The 26,009-nt window shown below is 51.1% G+C and overlaps 1 protein-coding gene across 1 annotated transcript in view; it reads right to left on the bottom strand.

The window, feature by feature from the left end:
* Alx4 (ALX homeobox 4) overlaps window positions 1-24,679 on the bottom strand; it is a 36,815-nt gene extending 12,136 nt beyond the window's left edge. Inside the window, exon 1 of the mRNA XM_090348910.1 lies at window positions 24,205-24,679. Coding sequence (XP_090205036.1) covers window positions 24,205-24,679 — 475 coding nt within the window. The remainder of the gene's footprint in view (window positions 1-24,204) is intronic.
* Between the last annotated feature and the right edge of the window lie 1,330 nt (window positions 24,680-26,009).

The following is a 26,009-nucleotide window of genomic DNA, read 5'->3' as shown; positions in this document are numbered from 1 at the left end:
GGAAGAGAGAATACTAAGGAAGAGCATAAGTCCCTGAATTGCCAGTCCTACAACTGGCAACCAAACAAGCCACCATTTGAGACTCATAGATGACTGGCTGATGTGGCAGGTGACTGAGGGGCAGGTGTTTCATTGCAGTGACTGGGGAGAAAATGAGGAAGGGAATATGAGGGAGGAGGGAAGGGGAGGAGACTTGGTACCCTGTGTGTGGTACCAAGGTGGGGGAACCAACGTGAATAATCCAGGCACTGGCTACACACACACACACACACACACACACACACACACACACACCAGCCCCCATACTACAGGAGAGGAGAGGCCATGGAGAACCCCAGCTTGCTGGGATGTTGGGGACCCTACTTCAGAGCCAGGGCTCCCCACACTGAGCAGCAACACAGCCCAGAGGGGGTCAGGCCTTCCCCCATGAGCATGCCCCTCTGCCTGGTGCCTGGAGGACTGCAGACTGGCTCAAGGCTCCATAGAGTGAGGGGGAGCCTGAGAAGTTTTGTCCCAGGGCCAAGACACTGGGGACCAGAACAATGTATCTGGATGCACCCCTGCTCTGTGACTAACCAGAGAAGGCAAGTCATGTAGCCATGTACACAGGAGAGCGTTAGGAATGGGCCCCACTGCGCAGGCCCCCCACAGGGATGGCCCTGCAATCCTGAAGGGTCTTCCCAAGATCCAAGGCCGGTACTGAAGCAAGTAGAAAGTGTGGGGTCCAAGGTTACCAGGTTCAGCAGCAGGCAGAAGCAGGGCCTGGCACCCCCACGGCACACTTCCAGGAACCTCCTGTGCCCATGCCCACCGCCCTGGGCTTGGGGCTTTAGCCTGAGCTCAGGAAATTCAAGAAATGGGAAACCTGGCCTCACTCCCTTTTGCCTCCGGCTTCTTGTCCTTGGTCAACCTAATGACATCACTCTACTCTGAAGTAACTTTTGTTGTTGTTGGTTTTTTAATCTCAAAGCTCTTGAAAGATTTCCAAAAGGTGATTGTGACTTCTTTCTTTTGGCTGGGATATAGTAGAGTCCTGTGAGGCAGACGCTGGGGAGTCCTCTTGGATGAGGTCCTGTGTATATGTATATGCTTGTGGGGAGAGACACACAGAGACTCCATGGCTTTCAGAAAGCTTTGTGAGCACACACACTGGCAGGTGAGGGACTTGTGCATGCCCACGGACACAGGTACACTTGTGTGTGGCTGTGAATATGAGTCAATGTGACCCAGCCCACACATGGGTGGATATAGATGTGTGTGTGTGTGTGTGTGTGTGTGTGTGTGCATGCGCACACGCATGCACATGCATGCACACAGGTAGTTTGGATGGACAGTTTGGTATGAGGGTCTGAGTAATTTTCTCCTTCATGGTTTTGATTATATCTATTTTCCCTGAAAACATCTGCTTTGCCAGGGCTCTGCCACTTGCTCCAGCCCCCCCCCCCCACCCCACACCCTGTGGCAGGGGTGCTCAGCACACTGATGTAGATGTAATCTCCTTAAACAAAACAGGCCTGCACCAGGCCCTTTCATGCTATTTAAAGGGCACTGGTTAAATCTACCGCTGTCCAAACAGTCGTGGGGTGGGGAGAGGGGAGTGGTGGCTAAAGGTCAGCGATTGATCAGGACCCCCTTGCACCCCGGGGCTCCGTGCAAACCTCAGATTTGGACATCTGTGTTTTAGCTCCAGGCTCAGTAAATAAATGTTAGGGGGAAGCTGGACTTGGGTGAGATTTCGGTAGAGTCATGGGGAGCACATCTGTGGCCCCATCCCTCAGGCTGCCAGTCTGCAGAGGGCAGCCAGGGGCAAGGGTACAATGCTCTGGCCAGCTGCTTGAAAGATGGCAGAGGCACCCACTTCTAACAGCCACCAGCCAAACAGGGAACATCTCAAAGCAGAGGAGGCGAGGACAGCACAAGGACCCCGGGAGGAAAATTGTGAAATCTGCGTAAAGTTTAGTTAATAGTAATGTAAAAAAAAGAAAAGGAAAGAGAAAGATGGGTAGGCTAACAAGCCAGACACTTCACCAAATAAGCATGTAAACAGGCCATTCCACCATGGAAGCGCAAATTGAATGCACAGCGGGATTTCTACTCACTGGTCATGGCTGGAAAAACAAGAGGACTAGATGCTGCTGACAGCCAGGGCGGGACTAGCTAGAACACTCTTAGAACCGGTAAAAGTACCTCAACTTGCCTACAGCCCCAGTATTACCCTCACTCCCCTGGCCTCGGCCCTCACTCATTCCCTCCTTAGCTTGACACTTGTGGAATGTGGTAGAATCTTTAAAAGCTGGAGTCAGCCGGACACAAAAAGCTTATGCCTGTACTCCGAGCGATTCAGGAGGCTAAGATCTGAGGATCACAGTTCAAAGCCAGCCCCAGCAGGAAAGTCTGTGAGACTCTTGTCTCCCATAAAACACCAGAAAACCAGAAGTGGAGCTGTGGCTCAAAGTGGTACCATGTTAGCCTCGGGCAAAAAAGAGCTCAGAGACAGTGTCTAGCCCCTGAGTTTAAATCCCACAACATACCAAAAATCAAGCAAGCAAGCAAGCAAGTTAGGGTTTGGGGGGAGGTCATAGGTCACTGGTTCTGAATATGAGGGTATGATAGACTTTTTTTCTCTTTCCCTCTGAGGTGAGCGTCTCCCCTGTTTCACACACCCACTGTGCTGTGTTAATTCACTACAGACCTGAAGCAACACATCCAGTGACCATGGACTGAAACCTCCCAAAAGGTAAGCCAGAGTAAACCTTCTTCTCTTTTAAGTTAGTGGCCTCGGGCATTTTCTTACAGTAACAGAAAGCTAACACCGCAAGTATGTATTAGCAGCTGAGTGGATAAGCAAGCAGTGAGGCATCTACATCGTACAATACTACGAGAACGTGGAGGAATTGCAGAGGCGGCCCTGTGGTTGGTGAGGGAACTGGGCTCAGAATGTATAGGCAGTGTAGTTCTACTTTGCTGCCATATGACATTCTGGAACTACAGAACTACAGGCTCAGAACAGCTGGCTGGTGGAGGCTGGGGGTGGAAGGGGTTAGGAGAGCGAGATTTGTCTACAGAAGAGTCACACTGGTGAAACTCTTCCAAAATGACAATGTTCTTCTTGCTAGGCAGTGCTGGGGACTGAACTCAGCACCTTATTCTTGCTAGGCAGGTGTTCTACCACTTGAATTGAGCCACGTCCTAGGACTTTTTGCTTCCATTTGCTTTTAGATTAGACCTTATTATTATGTCTGGGCTGGCATCAGAGCACCAGCCTTCTACCTCTGTCTCCCAAGTTGATTGTGGTGGTGACAATAGAATGGACTGTTACAGCATATTATTTTACAATGTGAAAAGTGTAACTGAGGAGAAGATACAAAGTTTTTTCATATAGATCCATGTGCTGGTAGCCACACCTACAACCCCAGCTACTCAGGAGGCAGAGATCTGAAGATTGTGGTTGGAAATTAGTCCTGACAGAAACATCTGTGAGACTCTTTAATTCCCATTAATCAGCAAGAAGCCAGGCATGGAAGAGTGACTTAAGTGGTGGAACACTAGTCTTGAATGAAAAAAAAAAACAAGTACGAGCGCAAGGCCCCCACTTTGAGCTGTAGAACACGCACACACACACACACACACACACACACACACACACACACACACACACTACTCAAATATATGCCTTTACCTGGAAACCCTACTTCTAGGGATTTTATCTGCAAGAAATAATGATGAACCTAAAGAATTAAGAAAATTTACTATGGCATTCAGTCTTAAATTGAGGAAAATATACAAAAACAAAGGGCTGGTTAAATAAAGGATGCCATCTTTGTAGATGGAAGACCCTCCTGGGGTTCTTTAGTCCATACACTGCTCACGTTGGCACTCGATGTGAAGGGTTTATTACATATTTCTCAGGTTCTCTTTGTATACTTGTTTACTTATCATCTCTTCCTCCCTCTTACATAACATAGGAAATGATGTCTGGGTATTTTTGCTTCTGTCTGATGCCCAGTAATCTCATTGGCACATCCTCAACAAGCATATAACGAATGAGTGAACACAACTCAGAGTACAGAACAGCGTTTTAATGCATGAAAAGACTCTCATCATTTGTGAAGAAAATCCAGAAGTAGGAACAGGGGCGTACAGGTTAACTTTATCCCTTATTTATTGATTATCCAGTCCTGGGGTTTTGAACTCAGGGCCTGGGCATTGTCCCTGAGTTTCTTTTGCTCAAGGCTGGCACTACTTCCGGCTTTTTCTGTGTATATGATACTGAGGAATGGAACCCAGGGCTTCGTGCATTCTAGGTGAGCACTCTACTGCTAGGCCACACTCCTGGCCCAAGGGTATTTTTAAAGACACGGTAGTCTGCACAAGTCAGAACCTTCTGTAAAGACTCCCACTGCTCCGCCAGTCCTCAATAGGATGGTCAAAGGAACCCCCCCTTTTTTTGTTTAGTTGGTCACGGGGCTTGAACTCAGGGCTTAGACTTTGTCCCTGAGTTCTTTTTGCTCAGAGCTAGCATCCTACCACTTGGAGCCACAATGCCACTTCCAGTTTTCTGGTGGTTGACTGGAGATAAAGAGTCTCATGGACTTTCCTGCCTGGGCTTGGCTTTGAACCACAATCCTTGAATCTCAACCTCCTGAATAGCTAGGACTATAAATAAGCATGAGCCATGGCCCCCAATCTAAGAACATCCCAAATACTTACATTAAAAAATATTTAAATACTTATATAAAAACATGTATGTATTTATCATCCAAAAAAAATGACATCCTCGTCTTGTGATTTGCTTGCTTTTTGCTAAATCTGCTAACCCTACAAATCAGGTTTAATGTGGATTCAGTGGCTTGTAGGCCAGATAAGCCTCTTCTGTCCCACAGACCTGAACCTGCCCATGACCCCACCATGGCCTTCCTCCCACAATGCCCTGTGCAAGGGACAGCCACTTTCCCCTACCTGGTATATCTGTCCCTCATCCACATGGCTAACGAGTACTCTCTGCTGTCTGTCTCTCTCCCCCTGTCTCTCTATCACTTCTGCATCTCCCTCTCTCTCTCATTACAGCAATTATCTGTGTTCTCTATGGAACATTTTTAAAGACTCACGACAAGAGAAGGAATATATAAACACACAGTCATGCACACACATGGAACATTCTTTTTGTAAATGTGGTTCTTGGTATTGGTTCTAGTGTCACACACCCTGGCTTTTTCCACTGAGGGCTAATGCGCTACCACTTGAGCCACAGCTCTACTTGGGCTTTTTTACTGGTTAATTGGAGATAAGAGTCTTATGGACTTGTCCTGCTCAAGCTGGCTTTGAATCTTGATCCTCAGATCTCAGCCTTCTAAGTAGCTAGGATTACTTGCATGAGCTCACTTTTATACATTTTTAACCAAGTGTTATATTCTATACATCTTTTCTCACTGCAGGACATCCCAGCACATGACAGAGTCCATTATTCTTGAATCTACTCCTCTTCTGCCAGGCTTGTCGTCTAAATCCTAACTGCTCTGATTAACATCCTATGCTTGATCTCTGGTCACACCTAGCGATCACCTTAGAAGAGACGGGAACTAGACGTGCGACTTCGGAGCCTGTACACATCTTCAGGCTTCTGACAAACCCAGCCAGACTACTTTTCCAAAACAACTCTGTCACCTCAGCCCTGGGGCCTCTCACCTCACAGCCAATTCTGGTCATTATACTGGCCCTGCCCCTCACTCCAACCTGAGCAGTTGAGCCTCCTCCAGGCACAGTAGGGTCCCAGAGCTGGGCCTTGGACCTGGGGTGCTCTCCGGAGGTTAGCCCACATCAGCATGTGACCCTCGGGCAGGACATGTCTCTGGGCTCCTTCTGCCTTTGGAAGCACTGTTAGAGCTGTGTGTGCCTGCTAGAGATGGCAAGGCCCAGGACAGGAGAGGATCCAGGCTCTGAACCGCTGCTCTGACCCAGGCTGAGCCTGTTCTTCACTGCACACCATCTGTATGGGGCAGTGGCGGCAGTGGCTCCTTGGAGGTGGAAGAAAATTTGTTACGAGGGGCCACAGGGCAGGGCAGGGCATGAAGGATCAAGGGGGCCCTGGGGCTGTTCAGGTGGCCTTGGACAAACCTCTTAATTGCGGTTTATTCTTCTCTGTATGAATCCCTGCAGTGGTAGTATAGGAATGGGGGTGAAAAAGTGGGGACCTAGCTGCCTGGCTGCTCTGTCAGAGGGCTGGTTCTCCATCATGCCTCCAGGTGCTAGGCTCAACTCCCATAGGCCAAGATCAAGGCTGCAGTTGCACAGACTGGCCACCAGGAGGCACTGCAGCTCTAATAAAGGGTTCGGGGAGTGAGGTGGTAGTACCCCAGAGCCCCCATTTCCAGAGGAGTTTTCTAGAAGCTGAGGCCCCACTTGGAATGATTCACCATTCAGATAGTTATTCTGGAACATAGGGAGGGGTGAGGAGGTCCCTGCCCTTCTTTGCAAGACTCTGCCTCTCCTCCTCGCAAGTAAGTTCTCACTCCAGGCTCAATCCACACCTCAAAATTCCCACAACAGAGCCCTCAGCACCCTCATTCACAGGTGAACAAAGCAGGCGCCACAAGAGACTATATAATGTCACTAACCACTCTCTGAAGTTTCCTTCCTTCCTGGAGACCTGAGGCCTCTAGCTACAGTGGCACACAGTAGGTGCTCAGGAAGCACTTGACTGATGACTGCCCTGTGACTTGCAGTCCCTTGGCTGGTCTTATCTACCCCACTGGCCTGGGTTCTTTCTGGGGCTGACTTTTACCAGAGGCCGCCCTCCTCCAGCAACATCCCCTTCCCTCCTTAGACATCACCTCCCTGGGTCCTTTCCACAAAGAGAGAGATTTCTACCTGGTCCCGATAATGGAATAGCCTCCCAGACAACCAGTAACAGTACTTGGCTCTCCACAAGTTTTCTGAGCACCTACTATGCCATCATCATGGTTATCATCCCTTCACAGACACCCTGTGAAACACCCTAGTTTTACAGCCTCAGAAACTGAGATCCAAGGAGGTAAAGAGACTTACTTATCTAAGAATACATAGATAGTAGAAGGCAACTGCTAAGATTTGAACCTTGGCCTGGGGAACTTCCACTGGGCTTTCCTGAGGTGGGTGCCCTAGTGGGCCAGGGCCGGGGGGGGGGGAGGAAAGGAAGCCAGCCAAGAGCTACAGGAGGGTGGCTGTTCCCCTCTGGATGGGCCTCATTGCATCCCACCATCATGGCAGCCCCAGTAAGGCTGCGTAAGACCACTGGGAGATCAAGCATGGGAGGGCAGACAATGTCTTGTTACATTGTCTGTAACTCCCAGACTACAAACTTTTCGCTCTCCAGAAACAATTATGTCTCTCTGTGTGGTCACACTTCTTAGCGTATGCATGTTCTCCGTGTGGCTAGACATCTAGAGAGACAGAGGACAAAGACTCAGCCACAGAGGGTGTGGATCAATGTCCCAGGCTCTGGAATTTCTCCTGACTCCCAACTCTGGGCTAGATCTGAAGTTCTTTCACAATAGAAAAGTTGCAAAGAACCGCTTGTTGAATCACAGCCTTATCTGAGACCCCTGGGGAGCAACACGGCCATTATAGTTGACACAGCAGGACCTACAGGAAGGAGTCTAGCTGCTTCTTTTGCGGACGGTCTGGGGTCTTTTGAAAGGAAGACTTGATTCTAACAAGGGCTTAGCATGTGGCTGCATATTATGGTAAAATAACACATCAGCCCAGCCAAGCCACAGGTCGTGGGGGTCCAAGTGAGAATCTGGGGACTGGGAGTAGAGGGCAAGGCATGTCCCTCTAACCAGGGTGACAGGAACAACACTGTCGTCCCCTGCACTTGTGAGGTTGTGCCCATCCATTACCTCTTACTTGACCCTCCCCAGAACCCCAGTTACACAGATGAAAACCCTGACGCCCAGGCAGGTTTCTTAATTCCTGAAGTTCACACAGCTGGGAAGATAACACAGCCACAAGTCAATGACCTCTTGGGGTGATTCTGTGTCTACCCCCCCCCACACACACATCACATATAGACATGCTTTGGGCAGAAGCTCAGGCAGGCTTCACCTGCCCAGTGGAGTCAAAGGAGCAATGCCTACTGTAGAGGACTTGGAGGCAGCCCTGCAGGGTCGCCCAGGAGACCCCGCTGGGAATGGAACACTGAGAGATGACCTCTGGGTGTGGATAGGTGGGTGGGGTCTTGTTGCATGGGGGCTCCTGTCTACCTCTGTTAGTGGCTTTCTCAGCTCCCCCACCTAACCCCTACACACCCACAGCCTAATTCAGTTCCCCAAACCCCAGCACTGTCTACTGCCTTGTGTGACTAAACACAAAGTGGAAGGACTGGACTCAAATCCATTGTCTTCCCACTTCCAGCCCTGCAGTTCCTTCTACCGCCCCTAAACCGCATCACCCCAGTTGTCTGTACTTGGTCCCCCTGTACTTATGTTTCCTCGGTAACAGGAAGAAGTGTCACCAACACCACCCCAGAGACACCAGAATGCCACTTGGGGGGGTCCCAGGCAGGTGATAGGGAGAAATGAAATTGTGCACAAAGTAAATGAAATGAATGGGAGGCGTTTGGGGGGCAAGATGGGCCTAGCCCGGGCCCTGATTCTGACACTAATTTGCTTTATTCATCTGACTATTCAATCACTAAATGTTTCTGGGGTGCCAGCTACCAGCACCAGGTGGCAGAAACAAAAAGCCCGCCCCCCAAGCCTTACCTTGTGGGGGGATGGACAGGTACAGGGTTGGTGCACATGGGGGTGCAGAAGTTGCTGTGTCTGGTTAGGCAGCTAGAAGCCTAGGAATGCCAGCTTTTCCCTTCAGAGAAATGGGGACGACTAGCAGACGCATGGCGGGGATAACTAGAGGAGACATGCCAGAGACCCCCGAGCTAGCCAGTGGCTCTGCTGCCATTCTTGCAAACACAGCCTTTGATATGCCTCAGTTTCTTTCTCTATAGAGCAAAGGTGAGGATTTCCACATCCCAGATGGGTTGCAAGATAAACACTCATGGCTCCTGCTCCCTACGCCTGGTCATTCAGTCACCAGGATGTGTTCACTTGCTCAGGTGGCCAGACAGGGCTGCAGGAGGAGCAGAGGTGACATGAATCCCTCAGTGTGCAGGTTCCAACTCCATCCCTATCCTTTCCAGCTGCCTCCTCTTCAGTTCAAGTTAACCCAGATCCAGCTGCCCACATGACATTTATGAACCACAAATGGGTCATAAATGGCAAAGTGGTGTCCAGGATTCCCATCTAGCCAGAACCAATTTCACATCTGCATAAAAAAGACTGTGAGATGGATGCCGGGTACTGGCGTAAGAGCTTGATGCTGAATGTCCACTCATTCTGCCGTGTATGCACATGCACATGCATGCACACGTGCAGACGTATACCCATGAGTGTGCTGGTCTTACGGCTTGAACTCATGGCCTCAGCACTATTCCTTAGCTTTTTGCTCAAGGTTGTTGCTTTATTACTTGAGCCACTGCTTCATTTTTCACTTCTGGCTTTTTTTCTAGTTAAGAGTTTCTTAGATTTATCTGCCCAGGCTGGCTTTGAACCATAATCTTCAGATCTCAGTCTCCTGATAGGGTAGGACTATATGTGTGAATCACCAGTGTCTGGCTTCTGTTATAAATAAATCTTAAATATATAAATAAGGTGTATATATATATACTATATTTATATTATTTTTTAGAGGACCAAGCAAGCACAGACCTGTAACCCCCAGCACTCAAGAGGCTGAGTAGGCAGATCCCGAGTGCAAGGCAGGCCTAGGTTACATAGTAGGATCCTATTTCAAAACAAACAATAACAGCAAACCCATCTGTACAGAGTGGATTCCTGATAACCTCCACCATCAGACACTGCTCCTCCCAAGGCCTCACCAGGCTCTTCCCCTCACCCGGAACCCCGGGTCCTAGTGGTCCCATTCTTGCTGACATGTGGTCACTCTAAGCCAGGGAACTAGTGACAAACTGGGACTTTGGGCAGGAAGAACAGGAAATGGCAGGATCAGTGCAAAGCTGCTGCTTCATGTCTTCAGGCTGGCTGGGATGGAGAAGACCACTCCATGTTTGCCTTCAAAGAAATCCCAGGCTTATAGCCGTAAAATTGTATCTAAGCTTTTGGCTAGTCATTTTTCATAGATGGCTGGCTGGGATTTGGAATTGCTGGATACAAGCATTTTGCCCATCACCAACAGCAAATCTATATGCTAGAACTTGGGTGTTAAATGCCACTCACCCCCTACCAAGCCCCTGTGTTAAAGGCTTGGTGCCCTAGGTGGCGCTATTGGGAAGTGGTGGACGCTGCAGGAACTGGGCCCGGCCAGAGGGGCATCAGAGTGCATTCCTGAAGGTAAGATTTCCAGCCCCTTTCTCCTCTTCTCTTTGCTCCTGGGCTTAAGATGTAAGTGGCTTTGCTTTGCCATGTGCTCCCACCATGGCACACTGCCCCACTCCCGGGCCAAAGTCATGCAAACATACATAACTGAGTCCAAATAGCTCTTTCTCTCTATAAACTCATTACCTCAAGTATTTTGTTACAATGATGGAAAGCTGACTAATACACAACGTAAATATAAAAGCTACTTCCTATGTCAAGATTCACGATGGATGCATTGGTTGGAAATCATTCTTTCATGGACTTCTGCTCACTAGGCTGGGTGTTCCCAGCTGCCTCTGGTCAGAAAATGAAGCTTGCTCCAAAGCAGCCCCTCTTCATGGGCCTCAGGGGCTAATGCTGAGACTGGGAAGGGGCTAGATGTCGACACATGGCTCAGGAGTGGGGAGAGAAGTAGAGTCTGGGCATCAGGATCAGATCCAGGGCATAAGGTGAAGGGGGTGTAGTCCACATAGCCACCCTCCCGGGGCCACCTCACTCCCTGGTGTTTGTGTCACAATGGCCACAGGGTCCTGAGGTCCTCCGCAGCCCCCTGGCACAGGTGTGGAGGGGAGAAGAAAATCACCCTTGACTCTAGCAGATCTGTGGGTGAGTCACTTTGGGACACTTGGGGAGGTTCCTGTCTCCTCTGCGCCTCATCTGCTCTGTCTGCAATGCAGGTATCAACATCTCCCGAGAGGTGGGAGTCAAAAAATTTGACTCATAAGGGAACATTGCCTTAAGTGCAAGAGGGTAAGCTGAGGCTCAGAGAGGGACAGACCCTCCCCACTCTCCCCGAGTCTGGCTTTAGGTGACCTGCATCTGCCTATGCAGACAAGTGTGACCCCCACCCCACCTCTCTCCCACACTCCAGCCCTTTCTGAGCAACTCAGAAAATAGACAATTGGAAGGGGCAGGGAGAGAGTGATACCCAGTTCTCCTGGTACATGGAGACAGGGGGTGCAGGGCCCCAGAGAGCTATACAGGTGGGGTGGGAGAGCTTCTCACTCCTCCATCTCTCCTGTCTCCATGCTTACAGACAGCAAGCCCCGTGGGTTCTCTTACAGCCCAATCCATTGCTAAAAGATAGCACAGAGGAGACTCAGTCATGACCCATTCACTTTCCCAGTCAAACCTGACCAGTAACAACAGCCAGACTGGTTGAGCATTCACTCTGTCCTAGAACCTGTTCTAAGATTAAACCCAGTGCTTAAGTTAAACTTGTTATTTTTGTTAAACCCAGCATATTCTGATGAGGTAGGGATTAGAACAGCTTCTTCCCTGTGGCCCCCTTCCATGTGGCATTCCTGTTCAATCCCCCCCCCCCCCAGGTCCTGGTGGTAGAGCACACTGAGTGGTGCAGGGGGGGGGGAGAAATAGGGGGAGGGGAATAGGAGCTGCTATCACACAGAAATGTCTGGAGCATGGAACCTGCAAAGTAACTCAGGGGGCTTCCCTCCTAGGGATCCCCACAGCTCCAATAAGAGAAGGTTCTGGAATTCTCTTTTTTTCTCTTCTTAATTTGTTACTGTTATTGTAAAAGTGATGTACAGAGGGGTTCCAGTTACATAAGTCAGGTAAAGAGTACATTTCCTTTTGGACAGTGTCATCCCCCTTCTTCAATCTCTCACAATTTTCCCTTCCATCCCCACCCACAAGTTATAGAGTTCCTTTTTAACATAGCGGGTACCACTGCTGCGTCTGTTTACTCTTTGTTCCATTTCTGTGTTTCCCCTTACCCTCCCAGAGACAGATAAACAAACAAACAAAACCAAAAAAAGCAAAAACAAAACAAAACAAAAATAGCAACAAAGAAAAAAACCCTTTTGTTTCCATTTCCTGGAGTTCATTTCAATAAATATTTTATATGATCAGATGCACAGAGGCACTGCAACTCTGTATTCTTCCCCTAAGGGAATCCCCTTAAGGAAGTTAGTGGTTCTGATGAGAATGGCTATGACATTGGATATATGTGGACCCTAAGAGCACATGATGGGACAGAGGGGCCGAGGGGACAGAGGGACAACCCCCCCCGCCCCGAATAACAAGGGGCCTATTGGAGAGGCTAAGTGATAGTCTTGGAGCTAGAGTCTATGGCTCAGCCTTCTATCCCTTGTCACCAGCTCTGGTTCCTGGAAAATCAACGTGTCCTTGAGCTCAATCTCTGTGGCTGGTCCAGAGGGAAGAAGAAGGACAGGGTGACCCACGAGTGGCCCTTGTGCTCTATGCTCCTAGACTTCACATGAGAAGGCTTGCTGGGGAGAGGCAGATGGGCCAATGCCACAGAATAGAAGTCCCAGAAGGAACCTGTCAAACACAGTCCATTGTTCTTAACAAGGGTCTCCAGACCACCCAGAGGAAAAGACAATGTTGTTCACACATGGTGCTGTGGTAACTGCAGGTCCACGTGTAGAGGAAAGAAGCCAGACCCTTAGCTTATGTCATACTCAGAAAATTAACTCAAAATGGATCAAAGATTTAAACCCAGGAGCCCACACGATGAGGCTCGGCGGTGGGAAAAACAAGGGGATCTTTATGACATTGGCATTACCAATGATTGCTTGGCTGTTATGCCAAGAATAAAGCAGCAGAGGAAAAACTGAGAAATTAAACTTCATCAACATTCAAAATGTGTGTCTATTAAAGGATACTGATCACAGGATGAGAAAACACATGGTAGTTGACATGATATGTATTTGCTTATGATTTTAGTTATGATATAGGATACAAATCAAATATCCACTAAGAGATTATTATCCAAAATATATAAAGAATTCCTAACTGGGCATTGAGAAGCACACTTATCACCCCAATATTTAGGAGGATGGAGCAGGATGATCATGAGTTTAAGATCAGCCTAGACTACATATTGACTCTGTGTAAAAAAAAAAAGAAAATTAATCATCAATCAACCAACCAACTAACCATTCAAACAAATAAACAGGAAAGAATTGCTCAGGGATGGAGATGTAGTCTGGGAAAAGAATGCTTGCAAAGCCATTGATTGGCTCCCCAGCACTGGGGGAGAAAAAGAATTCCTCCAATTCAACAAAAAGGCAAGTGACTAGATTTAATAAAGTTTCAAACTGACATTTTTTCAGAGAAGTTACACCAATGGCTAAGAAGAGACAAAAATGATCAGAAAACAAAAAAATACAATATTATTTAATTCCAGGACTGGGAGTCTCGCCTACTGGTGGAGTGCTTGCCCAGCATGCACAAAGACTTGCATTCGATTCCTTGGTTCCACATACATAGAAAAAAAGCAGAAAGTGGTGCTGTGGTACAGCACTAGCTTTGAGAAAGCTGAAGGACAGTGCTCAGGCCCTGAGTTCAAGCCCCAAGACTGGCAAATATATATATATATATATATATAATGTAATTCCACTTAAAAATGGAGTAGGAAAAGCCAGGCACAGTGGCTCATGCCTATAATCCTAGCTACTCAGGAAGCTGAGATCTGAGGATCAAGGTTCAAAGCCAGCTTGGGCACCAAAATCCATGAAATTCTATCTCCAATTAACCACCAGAAAACCAGAAGTGGCGCTGTGGCTCAAGGGGTAGGGCCTTGAGCTAAAGAACTCTGGGACAGCGCTCAGACTACAACTGAAAGAAAAATGAAATAGGAAAACTCACAGAGACAGGAAATAGAGCTGTGAGATGTCCTTCCATAGGTACAGTTCATTTTGTATGATTAAAAATAAATTGGACTGGACTCTGGTGGCTCATACCTGTAATTTTTTTTGCCAGTCCTGGGGCTTGAACTCAGGGTCTGAGCACTTGGGCTTTTCTCAAGGCCAGCACTCTACCACTAGGCTAAACTCCAGGCCCCTCATACCTATAATTTTAAGATGAGACCTGAGAACGGTGGTTTGAAGTCAGCCTAGACAGACAAATCTGGGAGACTTATCTCTAACTGACACCAAAAAGCTGGTAGTAGAGGTGTTGCTCAAGGGGTAGTGAGCCAGTCTTGAGAACAAAAAGCTCAAGGACAGTGCCCAGGCTCTGAGTTCAAGTCCCAGCATTGGCACACATGCATGCATGCACATGCACACATGCACACACACATGTTCTGTTGATAGAAGTGATGGTTGGGCAACATTGTAGCTGCACTTGTTGCTCCTGGACTATATACTTAAGATGGTTAAAATGGTAATTTTTACATTATGCATGTTTTACCACAATACAAAATTCATCCCTAATTAAAATAAAGTGTTTGAAGTTAGCAGCACAAGGAAAACCCCACAGTCTGGGTTCGCCTCTGCTATGCTCAGAGAATCATCTAGTAGCCCCCCAAGCCTGAACCCTTGGCAGAAAACAAGCCACCCTCCCCATCACCTTCCTGCTCATCTTTGTCCAGTCTCACCTGACAGCATGCACCATGTTTCGAATGAATGCCACATGCTGGCTGTATGAGTTTTTCTGACCTTAGGCTGTGGTTCATGCTATTTCCTGTCTGGAGGGCTATTTCCGGTTCCTTCCGTTGATGAACTTCCAGTCAGCCTCGGAGGCCCACTTCAGATGTCCTTACTCAGGAAGCCCCAGACCACTGGCTCTTCACTAAGGATTCTCACCCAAGCCATGTGGCTTATTCCAGTGAGGCTGCCAGCTCCACAGGGCAGGAATCTGCTTCATTAGGCCCTGCCTGCTAAGGACCAGGCCTGCAGGCCCTGAAGAAGCTTTTCTCAGAGCAAGCACTGCCCACAGCCATGCTTGTGGGTCCAGCAAGAGAGGAGAGAGCCCTTCTATACTTCTAAGAACTCCACCATCCCCTAAAGGGCTGGATCCCACCCCTGAGTGCTGATACCCCCAGGTTTGGGTCTCACTGGGTCCTGGATTTCATCTATCTACAGGTGTGTGTGTGTGTGTGTGTGTGTGTGTGTGTGTGTATGTGTGTGTAAATCTCCATTTACAAATGAGGAGACTGCACTAAGGAGGTCAGAGAGTTGAGGGGTCAGAGTCCCTTATTTCAAGGCAACAGAGCACCAGATCCTGCATACCAGTGAGGTATGTTCCTTAGCTGCTACTGCACCACTCTGAGCCTTGCATTGGATGTGCCAAATGGGGACATGATACCTATTGCAAAAGTCCTACAAGGAGGCTCAACGCCCTGTTGCTCAAATGCTGGGGGCCACAGCCAGGGGCGTGGGAAGAGAGCCCAAGGTCTTGAGCAGGCAACATGGGGCAGGACCCCTGGTGCATGGGGGGTAGACTATCAGGTTAGGGTTGCATCCCAGCTGGGACAGAGGGCTATATCCCTGAAGTATACTGGGGGGGGGGTGTCTCAGGATCCTGGGGGGAGGGAAGGAAGGGAGAACCACAGCAGTTGTCAGGAGGGAACAGGGGCCCCAGGATGGGACTGCATCTAGAAGGGGCTGGAACATTGTCCAGGTAAGTCATGAAGAGAGGTGGGGATGGGGAAGGTACCCACAAGGCCGGAGGGTGCCCCCTGCCAGGGGAGAGTGGCCAGACATGGGACCTATGTATGACATTGGAGGTGAGGCCAAATAAAAGCAGGGCAGGCACAGGAGGCTCCTCCCACTTCCAGAATGGAAAAATACTAAGGCTGGTACAAAACGGGACCATGGGAGAGCATCTGCCCCAGCCCCACAAGACTTCCAGCCGACAAGAAAGCATTTTCTACCAGGAAGAGAATTACATGTCAGGTTGTCACCCTGTGTTTCCACTTGGGGGATGAAAGGGAAGGTGGAATGCTCACATCCCACATAATTCATTCGTTCACTCCTCAGCAAGCATCCACTGAGACCTACTGCATAGTCCAGGTCTACTCTAGGCGCTCGAAACAATATGGGAGAAAATGGATAGCAACTCATGCAGCTCTCATCTCCTAGGAGATGTTTCCACATGGCTTGGTTCCCCAGATGCTACTGAGCTGCACCTTGCTTGGCCAGCAGTGTACCCAGTAATAGCCCATGCCAGTCTTAAGGACCCTGTACTAGGCCTGGCACCCTTGAAGAGGGTCCCCTGGAAACTTAGGGCTACAGAACCACTCGTAGACTTGTCTTCTCTATCCTAAGGTGAGCTCCCTCCACTGAAGCCCAAGGCCAATAAATATGCAGTTGTCTCAGCTCAGTACAGGAAGTGAGCCATGTGAATGTCCATCTGGCTGAATGTGTGGGACGATTATCCTCTGCACATCAGGGAGGATCCCGAAGTCCCCATCCCTACCCTAAAACCTGTCAGGAATTCAGCTCAGAGGACAAGAACTTGCCTAGCAATGTAGGTCCTGGATTCTAGCGCCACAAAAGTAAAATGAACAAGCAAAATGCATACTACTACCATTTGCATTTTCTGAGTACCTTTAGGAGAGATGATAATCCCCCCATCCCCTTTGCTTCCCTAATATGCAGGACAGGCCCAAACAGCTCCTCCCCCCACCTCATGACAAAACAAGCCACTGAGTGGCACTAGAGAGGAATGCTACAGCCATACTAATTACTATGGAAAAAAATGAGACTTGCACCCGATCCTTACAGGGGAAGAAGAAGAGGGCAAAAAGGCCTTCAGACTCCTAAGCCTTACTATTCCTGGAGGCTTTTCTCCACCCTGAGCCCTGGCAGGGACAGATTTCTGAGCTGCACACCCTGGGCCTGCCAGTCTTCTCTGCATGGCATCCCCTCTCTTACCTAGTACTGGCCCCCATGGCAGGGGATATTTTAGGTCACTTGACTGTCTCTGCCTCTGGATCTGCAGGCAGAGGCCATGTTCAGTGTTTCTCAGTGAGAGGTAAATCTTTCTAGGCTGGCTTTGAACTGTGGTGAGCAGATCTCAGTCTCTCTGAGTAGCTAGGATTACAGGCATGATCCACCAGCACCCAGTTACGACTGGCTCTTTTGCAGCCACCCACACAGGACACAGGGGACAACTGCAAGCTAGACAGTGCGCAGCAAGGCTCATTGCATTGCAGGCGGGCAGGATGAACACGGGGGTGGAGGGACCTGGAGAGCCAGAGTCAGCCTCTCCAGGGAGGTGCAACCTGCTGGGAAGCCCCAGGTGTAAGAGACACAGGTGCCCTGGGATGCAACTCTGAGGCCTGGGTGGAGGGGCATTTTGAACACTATACAGGGGCTTCCTTCAGAGACATGCAGTGCAGATGGCTCACATGCTGGGGTACACGGATGGAAAAATTGGGGGACACTTTCATCCTTCACACAAACCAACACCCACAATCATAGCCTGCGATCCTTGACCTAAGACTATGCACAATTCATGCTCTTCTCTCTTACCTGCACACACATGCACACCAATCCACATTAATCTGACTCATTCATCCATCAGCCAAAAAAATACAGTGGGACATGCCCACAGCTGAACCAGGCGGGAGGCAACTCTCCAACAGAGACAGCAATCCTTCTATCCCCCTCCCCGCCAGGGCAGCAATGAAATCTTCAAAGATGACGCGTAGGCTAAGGGATGTGGGCTCAGTTTATTCACCTAGCGGAGCCCCAGCCCATGGCGAGGTTCCCAGTGATGAAGGAGATACAAGAGGTACAAGGAATCTGTGGGCAGGAATGGCTGAGAGACCACCTGGCCCCCTCTCCTGAGCAAGGAACGACAGGCACTCACCCCTCTTTAGGCTTAAGCTGGGTCCTAAGTCCAGAACCTGCTTTCAACTGCACCCGCCCGGGACTGCCAGCCCTCTTTGTGCCCGCAGCTGCAGCCCCTTTCCAAATCTCTTTCTGCTCCCAAAGACAGAAGCCTTTTCTGCCCAGCCTGTCACTATTTCTTCCCGACAAAAAACATGTGTGGGAGCATGTAGAGAGGAAAACGAAGAGAAGGGCGAACCCAGACTACAGTGGGCAGAGACACCCCAAGAAGGCCTACACCCCGCTTTCAAAGGACTTCCGCAGGGCAATGCAGAGACTGGAGAAAGGCGGAAACTTGGATCTAGGGGCAGACTGTGCATCCTGTTCCCCAAACGCCAGGCGGTGGAAGCAGCCCAAACAGTTCCAGTTCCCAAACCGGCTTCATCTGGAAACCCGCTTAGTCCTGCCCTCGGAGGGAGCATGCATGGGACAAGCCTTCTGCTCAGAGCAGGGTTACCCTGTCCAGTTCTGTAGAAGTAAATGCGTCGGACATCCATCCTCCGCGGCCCCCAGATCAGGATAGCAATCCCTTCTAGGAGAATCGCTCTACGCATGCGTAAATGCCCAATGCGCCCAGCGCGTGGCCTCAGGTACCGCATCTCACAACCCCTCGCACACTCCATTGCATGGTGAGATAGGCGTTGCAGCAAGCTCAGTCATCTCTTACCCTCAACTGGTACCCCCCCCAGTGACCCCCTCCTCTCCAAAAGGGCACCCCGGCACCAAGTCTCAGTGCCAATGTGCTTGCCAGCTGCCTCTCAAGTCAGAAACAGAAGCCTGACACAGCCCAGACACTTGTTGCCTCTCCTTTGCTGGACTCTCTAATTGCTTTATGATTTCTCCCTCTCCTCCCTGGTGCTTGGTGAGTGCCTGGTGGGTTAAAGAGAGTCTTCACTGGGGTGGCAGATGTGCCAGGTAGAGGGGGAGGGGAGAATCTAGTATTTCCTGGACCCTGGTGGATTTTTGTTAGCCTTTCTGAGGAGGAGCCCTTTCCCAGCAGCGCAGCAGTTTCAGCCTCTGGGCAAATTGCGTTGCATCGGGGTGATGGTAATGGTGATTTGGTCACTGGAATAGAGATTAAAACAGGAGACGATTCCTTAGGGACATAGCTGTTGGAGGCGCAGGGCAGCACCTTTGGGGGTTAGTCCCGAGAAGCCACCACCAGTCGCAGATCACAGATCGCTCTGAAGAAGTCGCTGATTCCAGCTGAGGTTGGGAAAGTTTCTTGGCAGGAATGAGGTTCCCTTCCTCATCCACTCCACACACCCCCCCCCCCCAAGGCCTGTGTTGAAGAAAATCTTCTTCTTGCTGGTCTAATGATACCCAACGCCTTCGCCGAGCGTGCGCCCTTAATTTCTGCTCTGGATTTGCAGCTGTAAGGGGAGGTCCAAGCACTCCTGGACCCCAGCTCTAGGGGCCCTTCGTGTTCCCTTAGCGAGCCAAAGCTGGCTAAGCCAAGCTAGACCCCGAGCTCTCAGAAAATCCAGGAACTTAGGCGCAGACCCCATTCTGGGTGGGGCAGTGAAGGTGTTGTCCCGAGTCTGCTGAGCGCCACCTGACCAGGTGTTGAGGGGCTGAGCTCTGGGGCCAGGGGCTCCCTCTCCCCTTCAATTTTCCGCACCAGTCTTTCACCAGCAATCCCGCCTAGATAGCTTCGCTAGAAATTAGGAAGCGCTTGCTAGATCTCGGGCTCCAGCCACCCCATTCCACGTGGGGCCAGGGAGCCTTCTTCTCTCCCGGGCCCGCAGACTGCCTTTGGGGCCCGGCCTTAGGGGTTAGGGCCAGAACCCCAACACCCGCCTGTGAGCCAAGCGCTGCAGGTCTTGCGGCACCAGCCGCCAACCTTCTCTGGCTCCAGCCGCGGCTGCTGAGAGCACTCGCTCGGCACTCTTTCCCTTCCATATTTCAACGATCTCCCCAAACGAGGGAAGCCCCGGCAAAGTTTCCCTCAAAAAAGAGAATAAAGGTATGCCCGCAAAAGGGCGCCCGGGTGGGCTACCAAACTGAAGCTCTTGGAGAACTTCCGCGAGGTTTTACGCGGGATATTTTTGTTTTTCTAAACTTCTTCCTCCCAAAGTGCATCTCACAATCTCTAGTTCAGGCTTCGATGGCTGGGGGGCGGAGGGGGGGAGGACGGACCCCAATCTACACCTCCAGGTTCTTGGAACAGCGGGTTGTGAGTTGGTATTAGAACCCAGATTGGGGGGAGGGCACGCCGGAGAAGGAGGCTTCAACCTGGAGGAGCAAACGCATCCCAGCACTCCGAAATAATTTGCAGTATAATATATATGTGCCCTAAAATTTGACATAGAGTTTTGGCCAAAAAAAAAATCTTGACCCAGATCTTACTAGTGTAGGTACACACGCTCTGAACAATTCTTTCCTTTGAGAAATTTGTGCCGCAATTACGTTTAACATGTAATTGAAAAGAAAGAAAATTCGTACATGTCTTTTGATTGAAAATAATCTCAATTTTAAATCCAAGCCCTTACTCTATGTATTGTTGGAAAACTAATTTCACCTTTTAACCCAAGCCTTTACGTGCATTAAATTCATAGAAGCCTATGGATTTAAAATAATCTATAGATAATTTTAATCCACGCTTTCTTCTTGTTGTTTTCTTTTTCTACTTTAAAAGCATATGTGTGTTGGCCAGATTGTTGGAGGCTTAGGAAATGAAGAAAATCAAACGTTAAAAAGCATCTCCACTCTAAAACTGGCCAGGAAGTCTTTGCCTTCGAACAACTACACTTTGGTGCCCAGGCTGGAGTTTCTCCTTGACGCTCCCGCTCCCACGATCAAACGAGGGCGCTTACTGTGTCTGCCCCTGCAATCTCTCACGCTCTCTTTTTTGAGGGGAGGGAAGATGGGAATCTCTTTTATGCAAAACAATATCCATAAAGTCCCCGTTCTTTGACTAAATTCAAGACCCCAGAGAAGCGCGCACATTTCATGGTGTAAGGATTATATTGGGGTCGGAGATAAAATATCCTTAGCGTTTAATTCGAAAAATCGGGCAGCAGCGGCGCCTGCCCGAGGGCTCCGGCCAGGCTGGATCTCCCCAGCCCAGGGGCGCGCGGGCCAGGCTGGATCTCCCTCGCGGGTGGCCTGGGAGGTGTCTGGCCGTGGCTTCCCTGGAAAACCTGCGTGCACCGAACCGAAAGTGAAAGAGGAGGTGGGGGCGGCTCCCCCTCCTCACCCCCGTTGCTGTTGGGACGCACCCGAGGCGCCTCGGATTTGGAGGTGTCCCTAGATGGGGGCAAGAAGGCTACTCAATGGTCTTTGAGAAACACCGAGTCTTCCATTTGGCACAGCTCAGGGGACCTCAAGCTCAGGCAGGGGCGCAGGGAGATGGAAGTGTAAGGATCCTATTTAGTAGGAATTCTAGCACACCAGGAGGGCCCTTTTGTAAACAAATGCGAATGTCCCCCGCACTCAGAAGTCACCTTGAGCTGGGAAAATGGAGGCCCAGGGTGGGGTAGGAATGTCTGCAGTCTGGACAACCCAGCGAAGACCTGCGTGAAGACTTCCACGATGACTGCCCGGGCGGCGCCGCTGCCAGGTCTGTACTTCCCACTGATGCGTATGTGTCTGGACTGAGGGACTGGCATAGAAGCTGAATCGAGCTCTAGTTATGGCCTTCCTGCCTCCCTTCCCCATTGGAACTGTTTTGAGCTAGGACCTGACCCCCCTCCCCTCAGCCAGAAGAGTTCTCCAGGGACTAAGCCCCTTGTGGTGGGGATCCAGATGAGCCAAGGCCAGGCCCATCACCAAGGGTAGATCTTGGGCCTCTGCCTTTTCCCCATCCTCCTAGGATTTTACTTGAACCCCAGACCACTCACAATGGTGGCACAGAGCTATTGCTAATGTCTGCCTCAGTGTCCCTACTTGCTGGCAGATTAGACAAAAAAAAATTCCAGCGGCCCAGTCTGTCCTCTAAGTACTTCAGTTTTTCCATCTTGAACCCAATGAACCCAAGCCATTCTCTATACGGATCAGAAATCTCCCTGATGCCAGGGAAACTCTCACAGAGAAGGGGAAAGATGAAGGAGTGATTTGTCATTGGTTGGTCGAGTTTTTGCTTTGAGCCTCCATTTTAGGCAGCAGTTAAGTGGGGTCCTATCAGGGTTAGGGGGTCTGCTTTTCCTTCTAATCTGCAGCTTTCTGATTTTGCCCAAGCAGAAAGAGGCAGCAAAAAAGGCACGCACTGTCTTGTGTTCTGAGCTGGTCATTCCAAACAGCAGAGACCTAGGAAAGTGAATCATGGAGGAAGGAGATCCCCCTGAGACGTTTACGACCCAGTGAGACCTTTCTATTATTGCCCTAATACCAGTGAGGAAATGGGAGTTTAGAGGGGTTACTTGCTCTGGGGTCACACTGGAGGTTAGGGGCAGCCTTAGGTCAAGTGGCTAACCCTTTCCCTCAGCTCTGATGGCTAACACAAGTACAAGGATGAGCCAACTTGGCCCAAGAGGACCCCAGCAGGTCAGAGGGGGTGCCCAGCCTTTCCTTCTGGCTCTGAAGGCATCTATTGACCAGGAGTTTTGGAAGCTGCTTCTCTCTCTCTCCATAGCTCACTTTCCTCACCACACCAGCAAGTTTCTTTAAAAATATGAAAATGAAATATATGGCGGGTGCCCTTGGTTTCGTGAAATGAACCTCTATGGTCCCCATATCTGGGATCAGTTCTCACCTAAGAGCCTGGATGTCAGAGCCTGGGCTCCTAAATTTGGGCATGGAAGGAGAAGCTCTGTGGAACCATGATTGTCGGCCATCTGAGCAGGCCCCAACTTCACTCTATGCTAGAGGTGGACAGGAAAGGAGGAGGACGTGGGAAAAGCCTACCAGATCTTTCCACACTTTGCAAGCTTGAGAGTAATTTATCTGAGGCCTCCAAAGTGCGTATACTTGGCGTGGAATCTTATTTTATCATAAAGAAGAGGGATGTGTGTAGAATGCAAATGTAGACAAATAACTGTATGACTGTATAAAAAGTCGCTGTGTGTTCAAGATCACCTATTGCAAGCTTCTAAGCTTGCAAGCGTGAATATGAGGAAGTGCACTTAGGTGCCATGAACTAGTTTCCTAAGAATATTCTGGCTAAGAAGCCCTCCACCATGGCCCACCGCAGTTTCCAGGCCTCCTAGCACCTCTGCTTCCAGCATCGCCCTGTCAAGGACCCCCTCACCTCCCTAGGGCCCTGCTTGGCAGCCAAGACCCCTCAGTGGACACTGCGCACCCAGGCATCCTATCAGACTGGAAGGTTCCTCTTCTCTTGGGAGCCCCCAGCCCCAAACCCCAATTCTGTAGAGGAAGAGAAGGCTTAGGCTCGGGCTCTTGAGCGCTTCTCTCCAAGGGCAATGGTGGCTTAGTTTTAGAGACCCAGGCCTACGTCCTGAGGCAGCGCTCAAGGGGGCTTGGAGGTCATTTAGGCCAACAGCCTCCTTTTCCTTGTGGTCCCAAGGCAGGACCCAACCCTTTCCATCTTCCCACAGCCTAGCGACGGCTGCCTCCTACTTTCCCGCCAGGTTCTTCCTAAACCATTGTTCCGAAGCCCAAGCCCGTTCTTCTCAAAAGATCCCCCCGGGGGAAGAAGCGCCGGGAAACGGCTGGCCGGTGTCCCCTCGGAGATCCGCGCCTCGGACTCGGGAGTTTTCGTAGGGAGCGAGGGACCCCAGGCTCTCCCGATCCCAGCCCCGACCTCCAGCGCTCGCTTCGCGGGACGCGCTCGGGACTCGGCACCTGCGGACTGTCTAACCCCGGGGCGCCACGCGAGCAGCCCCAGGCGGGCGCGGGGCGAGTCCTCCCCAGCCCGGGAGCCCCGCGAGCCACGGTGTGGCTCGGCGCCTCCTCCTTCCAGCCCAGCCGGCGTGCCGGGGAGCCAGGACGCAGCCTCCACTTCCAACCTGACCCGGCCGATCGGTGCGGGCAGAGCGCGAAGAGACAACCCCCCCCCCCAAGCAACTTGAGGACAAATGTGGCGGCCAGAGCGCCCCCCGGTCTCCCTCCACCTCCACCTCGCAGGTCTTCATTTTCCCACCCGCAGTCACCACGACCGACCGGCCCGGAGCCTCCCAGCCCGCGATCCCCGAGCTGGAGCTAGCCGAGGGGGTTTCCGGGGATGGTAGGGGGAGGCGCGGACCCCCCGGGGCCAGCCCCAGGTGACCCGCGCGCGCGCGCGCACTCACCGTAGCAGGGGACCTGCAGGGCCGCGCTGTGGCCGCTGCCGCCCTCCGGGAGTTTGAGGCTGCCGTCTGGGGGTGTCTTGCAAGCGCCCCGCTGCTGCAAGTAGAGATGCGGTTGCGGAGGAGGCGGCGGCGGCGGCTGGGGCTGCGGTGGCGGCGGCGGCTGGGGTTGCGGGGTCGGCGGCTGGGGCTGGAACTTATTAAAGGAGCCCCGAGCCCCGGCGCCGCTCTCTAGGGGTGCCGCCAGGTCCTGCTGCCCGGCGCCGCCGCCGCCGCCGCCGTAGCGGGCCCGGTTCTTGGCATCCCCGAATCCTGGCCCTTTGGCTGCGGCCGACAAGAAAGTGGTGCCGAACTTGTCGCCTCCGGGAAATCCCCTAAAAGGCGACGAGCCCTCCCGGCTCTGTGACACGGGGCTGTAGTAGGCGTCCATGGCCGTGGTGGGCGAGTCGCAGTACGAGACGCAAGTCTCAGCGTTCATGCCGGGCCCGCGCGGGCGACGGGCGGGGGCGCCGGCGAGGGCGCGAGGACGCCACCGCGCGCCCGGCCCGCGGCTCGGGGAGGAGGCGGTGGCACTGGGCCGGCGGGCCGGCTCCCTCCTCCCCTCCCCTCCAAGCCTCTCTCCCTCTCCCTCCCCGTCCCCCTCCTGCCTCTTTTCTCCCCTCGGTCCACCCTTTTCTCTTTTATCCCCTCTCTTCCCTCTGGCTTTTCTCTCCCCTCTCTTCTTTCTCCTTTCTCCTCTCCCCTTTTTCTCCTCTTCTTCCCCTCTCCTTTCTCCTCTCCCCTTTTTCTTTGCTCTTTACTCTCCTTTTCTTCCCCTCTCCTTTCTCTTCTCTCTTTTCTCCTCCCTCTCTCCTCTTCTCTCTCCCCTCACTCCTTTTCCTCTCCCTCTCCTCTCTCTCACTTGTCTCTCACCTCCTCTCTCTCTCTCTCTCTCTCTCTCTCTCTCTCTCTCTCTCTCTCTCTCTCTCTCTCTCTCTCTCTCTCTCTCTCTCTCTCTCTCTCTCTCCTTCTTTGCTCCCTTCACACAGCTGGCCCAGGAAAAGAACCACGAGCTGTAAAAAGATTCAGATGTTTGAGAAAGTTAACCAGATCTCTCAAACCCTCTTAAGGTTTTCAGACGGAAGAAAAAAAAAAGTGATTTCTTTTTCTGACTTGCTCCTTCCTGATCCCCTCCTCCTTCCTCTTCCCACCCTCCCGGCCCCTCCCTTCCTCTCTTCAAGAGATGCTGCTCCATTCACTGGCAAGTGTATGTGTGTGTGTGGGGAGGGGGGGGGACAGCCAACCGGGTACCTGAGGGCTTCTTGGATTCTAGGCTGGGGATCCGAAGTGCTAAGACTCCCAGGGCCCCCAACTCTAGCTTCAAATTGGCCAGAGGTCTGAGTCTGGCCTAGTATGGGGATGGGGGAGGACACATGCAAATTGTAATGACAGGTTAAGGAGAGAAAGGGTGAAAAAGAAAACACTAATATAAACGTGAGGAGTTTTGCCATTGGGCGTCAGAGGCCATTCGCTTGGGAATGCCAATCAATGGGAGTTCAGATGCAGGCACTCAAACTTCCCCGCCCAGTCTCTTCTTGGTGGTACCTTTGCCTCCGTTTCCAACAATGCCCTGTGACCCCAAAATCAACACAAGGCAAGCTGGGGCACCTTTCACACCTTTTCTCTTTTTAACTCATTTCTCCTAGCAGTATGGGCGGGCGTGAGAACTCAGCGGCTTTTGGAACCCCAGCTGGGACTGCTTCCAGAGTGCTCCCTTCCCAGGTCCAGTGGGGTCTCTCCTCTCTTCTCAGCCTAACCAGGTGAGTTTT

This window comes from Megascapheus bottae, chromosome 16, assembly GCF_031878675.1.
Source record: "Megascapheus bottae isolate mThoBot1 chromosome 16, mThoBot2.hap1, whole genome shotgun sequence".
Taxonomy (NCBI): Eukaryota; Metazoa; Chordata; class Mammalia; order Rodentia; family Geomyidae; genus Megascapheus; species Megascapheus bottae.
Note: the sequence above shows the minus strand (reverse complement) of the source record. Positions and strands in the feature narration are given on the sequence as shown.